Genomic DNA, 11,709 nt, shown 5'->3' with positions numbered 1-11,709 from the left:
ACTACTTATAAGCAGATGACTAAAAAAAAAAAAAAAAAAAAAAAAAAAAAAGAAAAGAAAGAAAGAAAAGAAAAGGAAGAAAGAAAAAAGACAGAAAAAGAAAATCTCCAATCGGGCTACCGTTCCACAGCCACTTTAAAGGTGTAAACTTAAAACACACACATGAATCAAAGTCAGGCTGTGCAGGGTTGGGGTGCGCAGAGCTGAAATGGGGGGAGCCAGGTCATCTGACTCAAGACAATGTGAAATCACAGACAATGGAAGGTTAAGCAAATAATATTTCCCTACGATGCAACGTCAATTACACATAAAAATCTGAGGTCAGCTGAAAAGTATTTTCAGAGCCCACGGGGTTGAAATTTTATAACAGCTGTTAAATATGACAAAACTTCATCCCCCCCACCACCAAAACTAAAGCAATTCCAAACTCCGTATGAAAGAAAATGGGATAAACAGATGTCTGGCTTCCAGACAGGAAAGTAGGGCAGACTTGGAATGATAAGTCTCCTAACTCTATAGACTAATGCCAGATTGATTGGGGAGGGGGCACCGCCTGCCACAGAGATGCCAGCGAGTGGGACACCACAGACGGTGCCATCTGGAACCGCCCCACCGAGCCCGCTCCCAGCGCTGCGTGGAGCCCCTGCGTGTGCCCAGCCAGCCTGGTCAGCTACAGCCCCTGCTCCCGCCACCCCCACAGCTGGCCTCCCCGCTTTGCAACAGTTGGACCTCACACCTTCGGTCCACTCAGCCCAAGCAAAGAGTGGAAGGAAAGGAGAATGCACCTTCCTGGGCATTTCCAGAGCTCCTTGGGAAACAGACCGGGATGGCATGAGCAAGTGATGGGAGCCAGAGTGTGGTGTTGGCTTAGCAGCTACACCGACATCCTGTAATCATTTGCAGCCCTTGGAATGCACGGGTGAAACAGGAGAGATTTATCTGTTCATAGTTGGGATATGTGGACAATGGGTGTTCCTAATGAAGACCATCTGCTTTTGTGTTTTCCCAGAAAACATTATTCCATGAGGAAAATGATACTCCCATCCTTTTCAGCAATACCATAAAAAATCATGCGTGTGTGCACACACATGTAGATACATATGTAGAAAAGGAGTGCATGTGTGTGCATGTGTGTGTACTCTTCCTTTGCTTGCATTTGGTTCTCTGCAGGTCACACGATTTACCATAGATACTTTCTTCCTGTAGTATCTCTTTATTGACCATGCTTTTTACTTTACAATGTTATGTTTCTCCTTTGCTCCATAAGCTGTTACATTATTTTACGTAAGCTGCATATAGTTATAACCATGGTGCTATTTAAAAAATTGTTTCTCTAGCAATGTTTTATGAGAAAGAAAACAGTTAACATAAGTGAAACCTTTGCAGTGCATGAAAAGGGTTTTGTAATGGGAAACAGCCTCACACCCCCCCCCCTTTTTTTTTTCTCCAAAGGGTCTTCATGCCATTCATAAGTATTTAATGCTTCTGAAAGATAACTGAACTAAATTGTGTAATTAATTGATTTAAGGCATCAGAGTCTATAGAATGTGATTACCCTGCCAGAGCAGGGAGCTTACTTCTCTGTTCTCATAACACAGAAAAGCAGTCTCAACGTGCCGGAAGAGGCTCGGTGTGGGTTGGAACAAATGTGGGCCCATTGATCTCAATTCAGGTTGGAATTATTGGTTTATATCCTCAGGACAAATATGCCTTATCTGGTCAGAACCTGCTCAATGTATCCAAAGGCCACAAGGAGCCGGCAAAGCACGTTGTCTATAATTCTCTTTTAAGCCAACTAGCCAAATGAGATGCTGCTGATGGGGACCTGGAAACTGACTCCCCAATCTGGTGGGACATTTTATTCTGCAATACTCAAGAGAAAACACAGGCCAGAAACTCAACAGAAGTAACTAAATTTCAGAGGCAACATACACCCCACAGAAATGATTATCATTATGAAACTGAAACGCATCTCAGTTGGAAAACACGGTATCACTCTAAAGAGGCTGCCCTCCTCTAGGTATTCTTCCTTCTCTGATTAATCTAATCTGCCCTAGTGAACACTAAATTCTTCATTTTTTTCATGTAGAAATATACCTTAAGCTGGAGACAGTGCCAATATTGCAATCATTTCTCAGGGATTTACAACAGACAACACAATGCTAATAGCACTTTGCCATTTTAAGTGACAGCTTTCTTAAGAATGCTAAAAATGTACACTGTATTTGTCATTTCATAAAACTATCCTTACCTTAAAATCCCTAACATATACGGTGATTAAAATTTCTATAAAATTGTCATATCTTTGAATTTAGAGGCAGAGCAGATTTTTCATCAATAATTAAGACCTCCAAAGCATTTTTGCCAGCCGCAAATGGAGCTTCAATCCTCCTTATTCAAATAAACATGGTAAACCCATTAACCATGTTTTCACATTTTTCCCCTCCTCTCATGCTTCTAGAATATCAAATAATCACACACTTCTCTTAGGTTATAGGAATATGAGTAATCTCAGCACATATTTTAATTAACCAAATAAAAGACAGTATTCTCTCAGACAAGAATTAAAGAGTATATTTCTGCATATGGGGAAAGATATTTCCCACTATATGATAAAAACTGAGTATTAAAAGTTACTATCAATAGTCAATAAAGGATTGAATGTTGCACAAATCCGAAGTGATTTTAGAGGGAAAACACAGCATCCAAAATGTTAGTCAAATCAACATGGCTACTTCATTATTGTGGCATGCTAGAAATCTCACACTTTATAAACAAATGCACCTTTAAAATTTGAAGTATCACTCCAAAGATGAAACACGTTCACAATCCTTCATTCAAAGCCAACATGCACCACCTTTCCAAGCAATTTATACTCAGACAAGACTCCAACAGCTCACACACTTCTAAGCCCATCAAAAAAATAAATTCAGTTACAAGACAATAATCTAAGGCTATATGATTTCCATAGCCACAACACTAAAGACAGATATAATTATATTGATTTTCGTAGTCCGAGTTCTCTAAAGTGTTGAACTTGTTCTCAATTGCCTGAGTGACGGCCACAACTGGTCAACCCTATTTGATTACTCATAAGAGAGCTGTCCCTTCTGTCAGATACCGAACATTCTCCACTAAGCAAACAGCTATTCCAGCTAGTTAAACATTAGCATTGCTCTCCACTGGTGGCGCATATTTCTTTAGGCTTAACTCATGGAGTTTTCCGGGTTTAATTTTTCAGACACTGGACAGCAAAGTTCATGATCAAAAGATAACTCTGTAATGAAAGCTGTGGAAATTCAACCCCTCTTCAAAACCGTCCAAACCTCTGCTTCACAGAACTGGTGTCATATGTACACGTCTAACATTTATTCAATTTGGGTACCAATTTCAAAATCTGCAGTCAATCACACACTAGGCCTTTTGCTGCTACCCATTGTTGGGAAGAAAGAAATCCTCCTCTCCTGTACCGCACGGAAACCCAGTGAGTTGGGAGAGGGCTGGGCAAGGAGGGTGGTGGTGTTTTCGTTGCTTCAACTAAAGCTATGCCAAATGCACATTAGCACCATTAGGGCTACTGATTGGTATCTTAAAAGGATGCAGCCTTGCCCAAGGAATACGAGACACAGCAAGATGAAGAGCAGCAAATGTAAAGAATGCATACAGCTAATCGAGTTATGAAAATTAATGTTGGAACATGTAACCAGCATGTGTAATTAGTTTCAATTATAACAACTTTGGTTTGTTAGTTACATATTTGCTACTTGACATAAAACGACAGCCACAATTGGAAAAAAATTAGGACACATTTTGCAACTAATTGAGAGCAGATTAAATTCATTCTAACACTGGGCAACAATTACAACAGTAACATCACCCAAGTCTCAACTTCAACTATCATCAGAGATAAAAATAACGTAAAAATGAAATACTTGTTAACAAATTAGCAAAAAGCATTTTATGACATATCTCTAGGTTTAAAGCCAGAAACTCTCTAGGCATAAAGTGCTCCTCACAGTGAGAGCAGTGGCAGATGAAACTGCTTCCCTTGACAACTCGCAAGCAATTACTGAATCCCCACAGAGCGAGCCACCAGGTTTCCAAGCCAACCCACCTGTGCATGATAACACACGCGGACAACAAATGGTGCAAGGCACAAGATGGGCTCAACACCAGCCTCAAAAATATGGAGCAACTGGAAACCATGCAAGGCAAAAGGTTTTCTTGCTGCTGCGGTTTTGTTTTGAAAAATAAAGAAGTCATCCTTACCTGTCAATGATTACAGGGTCTGAGGGCGTTTCGTTTCTATTGCCACAACTTTTCTTGTCACAGCACCGGCTGTGGAGCAATTGTAAACAGTGGTTTTAATATGCATTTCACCCTTTTATGCCCGACTTGTAATTTTTTTTTTTTTTCTGAAGACTGACAATGAAGCGGCAGGAGCTAAGAAAACAGTTCCCTTACCAAGGCAGTTTGGAGAATTTAAACCCAGTGAGTTCAGGTGTTCTGCAGCTAAACTTATGGTGTAACTTTCTACCGTTAGGAGCGAAGTTCACCGTATCTGTTAATACCAGGAGAGTAACCAGAGCACTATATAAATTGTGATGCTAAAATATGGAAAACATGTTGTCAGTGTTTGTCTTTGCAATGAACTGAGGAGAAGGGAAGGCAGGAGGCTTGGGAATAACTTTTCACAGCTTCGGCTTTTGTTTACCTCTAATTGTCAAGCTGTTATTTCTGGAAAAGATGCAAGATGCCACCTTCAACCAATATTTCTTTTGGGCATTTATTAATTATAACCACAAAAGCATGCATCCATCTATCACAAACTTCTATTGTTCCTTCTTTAAGCCTACCTTAACTCTGTTATTGAAACTTTAATTAAAGCAGAAATGAAACAAAAATGTTATGCTTCTTGCATTTTAAAAAAGCATACTTGTATAATGGTTACATGTCTAAATTAGCTAAATTAACACCATATGGTAGGCAAAGTATATAAAGCCTTTTAAAGCTGACAGCTAAAGTGATTAAAGAAAGTCTACAGTCTTCCACTTAGAGCTTAAATCACATCTGTGCGCTTTCTATGTTAATTGCAGTACATGCAGAAGTGGATAATAAAGAAATTCCACTTTATTGGTTGTAATTTATATTTATTACCTGATATGAGAAAAAGTCAGCTTTTGTATATTAGTGCTGTAACAATATGTCTGCTCAGAAATGGCATTTAGGCAGCCGGCATCATAGCCAGGCAGAGTATGCCCCTCAGAGTATGCGGCCTGCTACTGTAGCCTGGAAGCCTGCAACGCTCTCCTTGCTATTCCTTGCAACTATATTTCACATGCCACACATACAAAGTCAATGATGCATTTTTATTTGCCATGTAGGGGTGAAACTCTTGTGGTAGTTAGAAAAAAACAGGTGGGAAATTGCTCTTCTGACAGAGATCTCAAGTAACGGGCACGCTATCTAACAACAACATGAACGCTGCATCGCTGCTCTAGGGAAGAGGTTAACTGACAGAATCACAATCCAATTCTCACATACACGCGCGCTATAATAAGTACAAAAGAGTTTCCTTTTTATCAATAACAGACAATTGTATATCTCAGGATGCGAGAGCCTGAGAAGGAAGTAGTAAAATGATTCCGAGCGATCTCTGACTCCTCCGGCACCGCGGACAGACTCATCACCCAGACCTGTTTTCATTTTTGACTACATCGCAACCACACGGCCCCCATATTAATCCGCTCTGCTGAGCAGCCGGTCGCGTCCACAGTCCGCGCTGGGGGGAAGGAGCACGGGCTCCTCCGCGGCCCTGCGCGAGGCCTCGGGCCGATTACATTTCAATCGATGCCCTTCCCGAAGCTGGGCGGGGTGGTGGCGCCTGGACGCGGCGTCCTTTGTAGACGCAGCTGGCGCCGAGGCCGCCCGCGCCCCCGCCGCCCGCCGCCCGCCGCTCACCTGCACATGATCTCGTGGGTCAGCAGCACACGGCACATCTCCGGGTTCTTGTCCTGGCCCTCGTATACGATGGCCTGCGCGGGGGATAAGCAGAGGCTGGGGTTACGCGGCGCCCGCGGCTTTGGCGCCAAATCGCCCCGGGCGCTGCAGGCCTGGTTGGCAGCAGGTGCACCACGCTCGAGGGGAGGCCGCGCGGCCGCCTCCCGGCCACCCTCCCGACCGAGTCACCCTCGGAGAGCCCGGCTAGGCCGCGGTGGCTTCTCCCTCCCCTGCCTCCCAGCCTCCTCCCTGCGGCGCCCTCCAGGCCTGCGAAGGGCCTTCGGCTGCAGGGAGGGCGCTGGCTGCGCTCGGGCCGCGGGGAGGGCAGGGCCAGGAAGGCCGAGGCCGAGGCGCAGGGAGCGAGAGCCCGCTGGCACCGACCGCGGCACCGGGTCCCTTCTGTGTTCCGCGCCGCCGCCAGGCCGAGTCCTCGGGCCATTGTCTGCACCAAGTTCCAATCTGCATGCTCGGAGAGGCCGATCGGAACGCCCTGAGGCTAAGGAAGCGGGGAACGGCGGTCACGGCGCAGGAGCAGTTTGCCCAGGGCCGAAGGCCGCTCCCGCCCTGCCCTGCGCGCTCCCCGGGCTCTGGCAAGTCTGGCTCCCCGCGGCTTCCCGCGTTCCAAACCCAAAAGCCCGCGGCGAGCAGGCCCTCTCGGACCGGCCGCCGCCCCGAGCCCCCGGGGCCGCCCTGGGTGGTGGGCAGCGACCTGGGCTCTGCACGCTGCGGGCGGCCGGGGGGCCCGGGCGGGAGGCCCAGGCGCAGCAGCCGCACGTGGGCCGGGACGTCGCCAGCGCCCCGCCGGAGTGCCGGGGCCCCTGGGCGCCCGAGCCCGCGCGGCCACGTGCTCCTCGCCGGATGATATTTGGAAAGAAAGTGCTAATGGCCAATCTGGTGTTTATTTTGAAACTGCTAACAATGATTTTTCTCGGGTAAAAAGGCAGTGTCTGCGCGCACGCTCTGGTGGGTTTTGAGCAGAGGCTCCGCCAGATGGTGTGAAGCCCTAGGTGCGCTCACGGCCGCGTTCAGCCGGGCTGCGCCGCAGAGAACCCGAGCTGGGGACCGGGAGCCGCCAGCGCCGCTGCCCGCCAGAGCTGGGCCTCCACCGTCGGCCTCTCGGAAAAAAAAAAAAAAAAAGCTACTGGGGGAGGGGCGGGAGGCCGGGGCCCGGAGCTCCAAGTTCCCGGCATAAAATTCCACGGAAAGGGGAGGGTTATCCTCTCTCTGGTTCCCGCCCCCACCCCTGGAAATTATCTAGAAATTCCTTCCAACCTCCCCGGGCACTTCTGACACTTTCCTCTACTTCCAGGCGGACAAAGCCCTTTCTGGTGAAAGCCTGGAGCTGCCCTCCTGGGAAGAGGGAAGGGTCCCCACGAACCCGGCTCACCCAGCCTCCCGCCTGGACCTGGCTCAGAACCACAGAAGTGATGGGTGTCACTGCAGGCCAACGAGCCACCTGGGGCTGCACCAGCGCTTCTGAGAGAGTGGCTTGTCCTCCGATGGATCCCCGTATTTATATTTGATTTATTTTTTATTTTGTAGCACAAACAGAAATCCATAAACTGTCGGTTCAGCGCCATTGACTCTTTGATCAGTTACGGGGCTATTTCTTTCCTTTTTTCCCCCCCTCCATGCCCGTCACTGAAAGGAGATTAAATGCCTTTATTTTCAGCTCTGTTTACACTGCAAAGGTACAAGGCTAAATGAACAATAAAAGTGTAGTTAAAACGAAGCCTCCTCCTCCTCTGTGCAACAACAGAGAAACTTAGCGCTGCCTACATAAACCTCTTAATTAGACTATAGCGATTTCCGAAAACATTTAGCCATTATATACAAAGGAAATAAAATCACCCTGTCAACCAGCAGCCCGAGTTCCATAGGCTTCTCTGAATGGAGTGAAATAATTACAGAAAGGCACATCGCCTCTGTCTTTGTCAGAAAGACCTTAGTTTACCTGTCAGATCTGTTTTACTCTAAGAGAAAACCACACTCGTTTACCGCTGCAGACATTAAAATCTAACACGCTTGCTACCTAGGTAAGGACAAACTTTTTAAAGGGGAAATAAAATCAGCAAACTAATTGCATGCAGAGAGTGGGAGGCATATGTGCTGGGCTGCAGGAATCCCCAACGAGCTCTCCTTTACTTGGCTCACAATTCTTAAAGTTAGCATCAAAACCGAAGAAGCCACTTTCATTTCTAAGTGTGAAGTCCAGCTTAGAAGTATATTTTAAAACAATCGAGTTTATTGAATCTACAAACTGGACCTGTCCCCCCTCCCCACCACAACACTCTATTTTAAGAAAATCGGGGCGGGGGGAGGGAATCTTTAAAGCAACCAAATCAACAACAACACACCACCCAGCACAAAACCAGCAGCCAGAGACGGCACAATGTCAAAAAGCAATGACGCACTTTTCTCCACTTAATCACATTACTGATAGCCAATAGTTATCATCGGAAAAGTTGACCAAGACAGGTTAAATAATTTAATAAGGAACTGCTTGTAATTATGTTATTTACAAGGTATGACAGAGGGTGGGAGAGGGGGCAGAGCAGTGGACGGGTTGGAGTGACCCTTGGAGCTTGGAGTTTGAATTATGGAGCTGGGGGGCTGCGAGGTGAAGATGGACTAGAGGAGAACAAGGTGACTTTTCACCCCAACACATTTAACTTTTAAATCCAAATAAACGTCTCCTGTTACTAGACCATCACAGTGGAAAGGAGAAAAAACGAACTAATCAAGTCCAACTCGATGGGCTTAGGAGAGGAGTTAGCTGCCTTTGCTACAGAAAAAAAAAAAAAATCTAATGAACTGATTCCTAGCAGAGAAGCATTTAAAAATAAACAAGAGGGGGACATCTTGAAATTTTTCTGTCAAATATTAATTATCGTAATTAATTAAAACAATATGATTCCAATCACAGGACATTTAATAAAGCATATACGTCCTATTCTAATGACAACATCAACTATTTTACCAATCGCTTCATTCATTCCAATAAATATGGAATTCTCATTAGCATGTCAAGGAAGCTCAATGGAAAACAAATCCACGAGATCCATTTGTCAGTGCCCTTGCCTCTGAAGCCCAGAACAACCCAGGCCCAGCAGGGAAAACTCGTGCAGAGGCAAAAACTTTCTCACCTGTTTGGTCATTGAATCTATGAGGCGAACATACAGATCTTGCTCTGTCCTGACTCCTGCAAAAAACAGAGACAAATTCTCATCAGGATTTGAGCGCTGCACCTCGGGGAGGGCACACGGGGCACAGGAAGTCTGTAACTCAGGACTGCCGCCACGGTGATGCAGCAAAACTTAGGCAATCCCTTTGAAAGGGAGAAAGAGAACCCCACCACTTCTAGCTCAATTTTTTTTTCTTTTCTTAATTAAGATCCTTAAGACTCTTAGGGTTTGCATTTCAATATGCAAGGAATTTGCCTGGTAGAGAGCAGGCCTGGTAGCTGTGCGCGGTGGGCCCAAGTGGTCGTTTATTTTTAGAAAAGAAAAAGCACCAAATGGAAACTGAGAGGCTGAACTCTTTCTAATGTCTCTCGAGGATTTAAAAAAAAAAAACAAAAACAAAAACAAAAAAAAACACTCGTGCACAGGAAGTAAGTTATGCTCCGTTTATGGTCCTACCCCATCCCAATAATTAACATTAATTTGCAAAATTGAAAAAAGTCACTTAAAAGTGGTGTTCTGCTGGAGCCCGTATCGATCTTTTTTTTACTTTCTACTTCAAGCCCCGCCGGTTAATCATGTGAAGTGCCATCGACTTATTGATCGTTTATGTTTTGTTTTCCTTCTATGCCATGAGAAGATTTCGTGTTTACATCCATGTCATTTTAATCTCAAAATCTTTATGTCCTTTCACCAGCGCGGAAAAGGAGAGCCAGCCGCTGCAGGGGCGGCGAGCAGGCAGCAGGCACTTACCGTTGCTGTACAATAACTGGAGTTTATAGTGGATGCCGTTGTTGGTTTTCTCGTTGTTTGGCTCCTGAAAGTAACGATAAATAATTGCATTTAGTGCGATCGGTGTCAGGCGCGGCCAGTGCGCTCGGTCCCCCTCCGAGACCGAGGCCCTCCGCCTCACACATGGCAGAATTCCTAGCTCGGAGCAGCGCGGTGATGTCACTTTCCTGCTGGAAGCCCAGCGTTCTCCTCGCCCCGAGTAAGTCCGAGGGCGCAGAGAAGTTGCCCAGCCCTCGGCGGTCCCGGGCGGCCGCACGTGGCGGCGGCGGCGGCGGGGTGGCCTGGCGGAGCCGTGCCCGCCGCCGAGGGGGGCACTCGAACCCCCGCGCGCCGGCACCCCCTGCCTCCCACTTCTAGAAAGAGAGAGCGTGTGATGTGTGTGTGCACTTACTTTCTCTTTCTCCACAAAGTCCACAAAAGCGGTCCTTTCAATCTCCACCGGCTGCCCCTGCCTGTCGTAGAGCGCCAGCACGAAGTGGAAGAAATTGGATTTCCGGAGATTGGAAGGCGGCTGCTTCTCGAAGTGCGCCCGCGCCAGCCCCACGCCGCTGCGGAAGGAAAGACACAGCGGCCCGGTGAGGAGCGCGGCGCCGGCCGGCGGAGGGGGCCGGGCCGGGCCGGGGCCGGGGCGCGCGGGGGCGGCCGGTACGTACCTCTGGGCGGCGGTGTTGGCGTCCACCACGCCCGCCGTGTGCATCCACGAGCGCACCGGGTTCATGCCGCTGCCCAGCGGCTCCTCCTTCATGGTCGTCCCCCCGCGCGGTATATTCTCCTGAATCCCAAACATGAAAACTGCTGGCGGCGGCCGCAGCTCCCGGCCGAAAGCGCTTCCTCGAGCAGCGGCGCTCGGGGCTCGGCGGCAGGCGGCTGCCCTGGCCGCCCTCGCCCTGCTCGGCGCCTGCGGTCCGGCCCGCCGCCGGCTTCAGCCCGTCCTGGGCAGGCGCGACATACACCAGCGGCCGGGCGCTCCGGACGGCCACGGGCGCGGAGGCGGCTCCACCGGCGGCGGCGCTTCGGAGGAGCAGGACGCGGCGGCCGCGGCGGCGCTTGTTGTTGTTGTTGTTTGCAGGCGCGCTCAACGTGGTGTCATCCTAGCCAGGCGGCGTCCGCGGCTGCAGGACACTGCGGGATCGCCCGCTTCTGGCGCGGCCCGCCTGCTCCAAAGACAAATAAACGGGGCAGTGAGTGCTGCGGCGCAGTCCCGGGCGCAGGCGGGGCGCGGCGGGGCCTGGAGCGGCGCGCGCAGCGGACGGAGGCGCACAAAACTCAGCCCTCTCTCCCCGAGGAATGGACCCTTTCCCGGGAGCCAAAACTCGAAGCCCCCGGGAGCGGCGCTGTCAGAGGGTGACGTCGGGGGGCGGTGCCTGCGCCATATATGGGAGCGGCCGCCCCTCGCCGCGCCCCTCGCCGCCGCCGCCGCCGCGCTCGCCGACTGACTGCCTGACGGCGCCGCGAGCCGGCCCGAGCCCCGCGAGCCCCGCGAGCCCCGCCGCAGCCGAGCGCCACCGAGCGCCGCCGCCGCCCCCCGCCACGCACCGCGGCTCCTCGCGCCCAGTCGCGGCCAAGGAAGTTACCACTCGCCCAAATAAATCTCGAAAAGAAACAAACGCAGCCGCTGCTTGATTGCAGCTTGGCCCCTTCGTACCTCCCTGCAAAACCTGCCACACAGTCCAACACGAGGGGCGGGGCAGGGGGCTGTAAAATGCCGAGGCGCCCCAAGTCACCCAGATGCATG

General features: G+C 49.2%; 1 protein-coding gene across 11 annotated transcripts in view; it reads right to left on the bottom strand.

Annotated features, from left to right (window-relative positions):
* EBF3 (EBF transcription factor 3) overlaps positions 1–11,283 on the bottom strand; it is a 128,466-nt gene extending 117,183 nt beyond the window's left edge. For 5 of the 11 annotated variants that reach the window (XM_017537874.2, XM_017537875.2, XM_017537877.2 and 2 more), the window contains exons 1-6: positions 10,628–11,263; positions 10,366–10,522; positions 9,936–9,999; positions 9,147–9,202; positions 5,962–6,035; positions 4,270–4,338 (exon numbers count right to left, since the gene is read on the bottom strand). In XM_017537874.2, coding sequence (XP_017393363.1) covers positions 4,270–4,338; positions 5,962–6,035; positions 9,147–9,202; positions 9,936–9,999; positions 10,366–10,522; positions 10,628–10,761 — 554 coding nt within the window. In that variant the 5' untranslated portion in view covers positions 10,762–11,263. Of the gene's footprint in view, positions 1–4,269; positions 4,339–5,961; positions 6,036–9,146; positions 9,203–9,935; positions 10,000–10,365; positions 10,523–10,627 lie in introns of all 11 variants that reach the window. The other 6 variants (XM_017537871.2, XM_017537872.2, XM_017537879.2 and 3 more) reach the window with 2 other exon arrangements.
* Positions 11,284–11,709: the final 426 nt, after the last annotated feature.

This window comes from Cebus imitator, unplaced genomic scaffold (assembly GCF_001604975.1).
Source record: "Cebus imitator isolate Cc_AM_T3 unplaced genomic scaffold, Cebus_imitator-1.0 Scaffold107, whole genome shotgun sequence".
Classification (NCBI taxonomy): Eukaryota; Metazoa; Chordata; class Mammalia; order Primates; family Cebidae; genus Cebus; species Cebus imitator.
The sequence above is the reverse complement of the archived record's forward strand: the minus strand, read 5'-3'. Positions and strand labels throughout refer to the sequence as shown.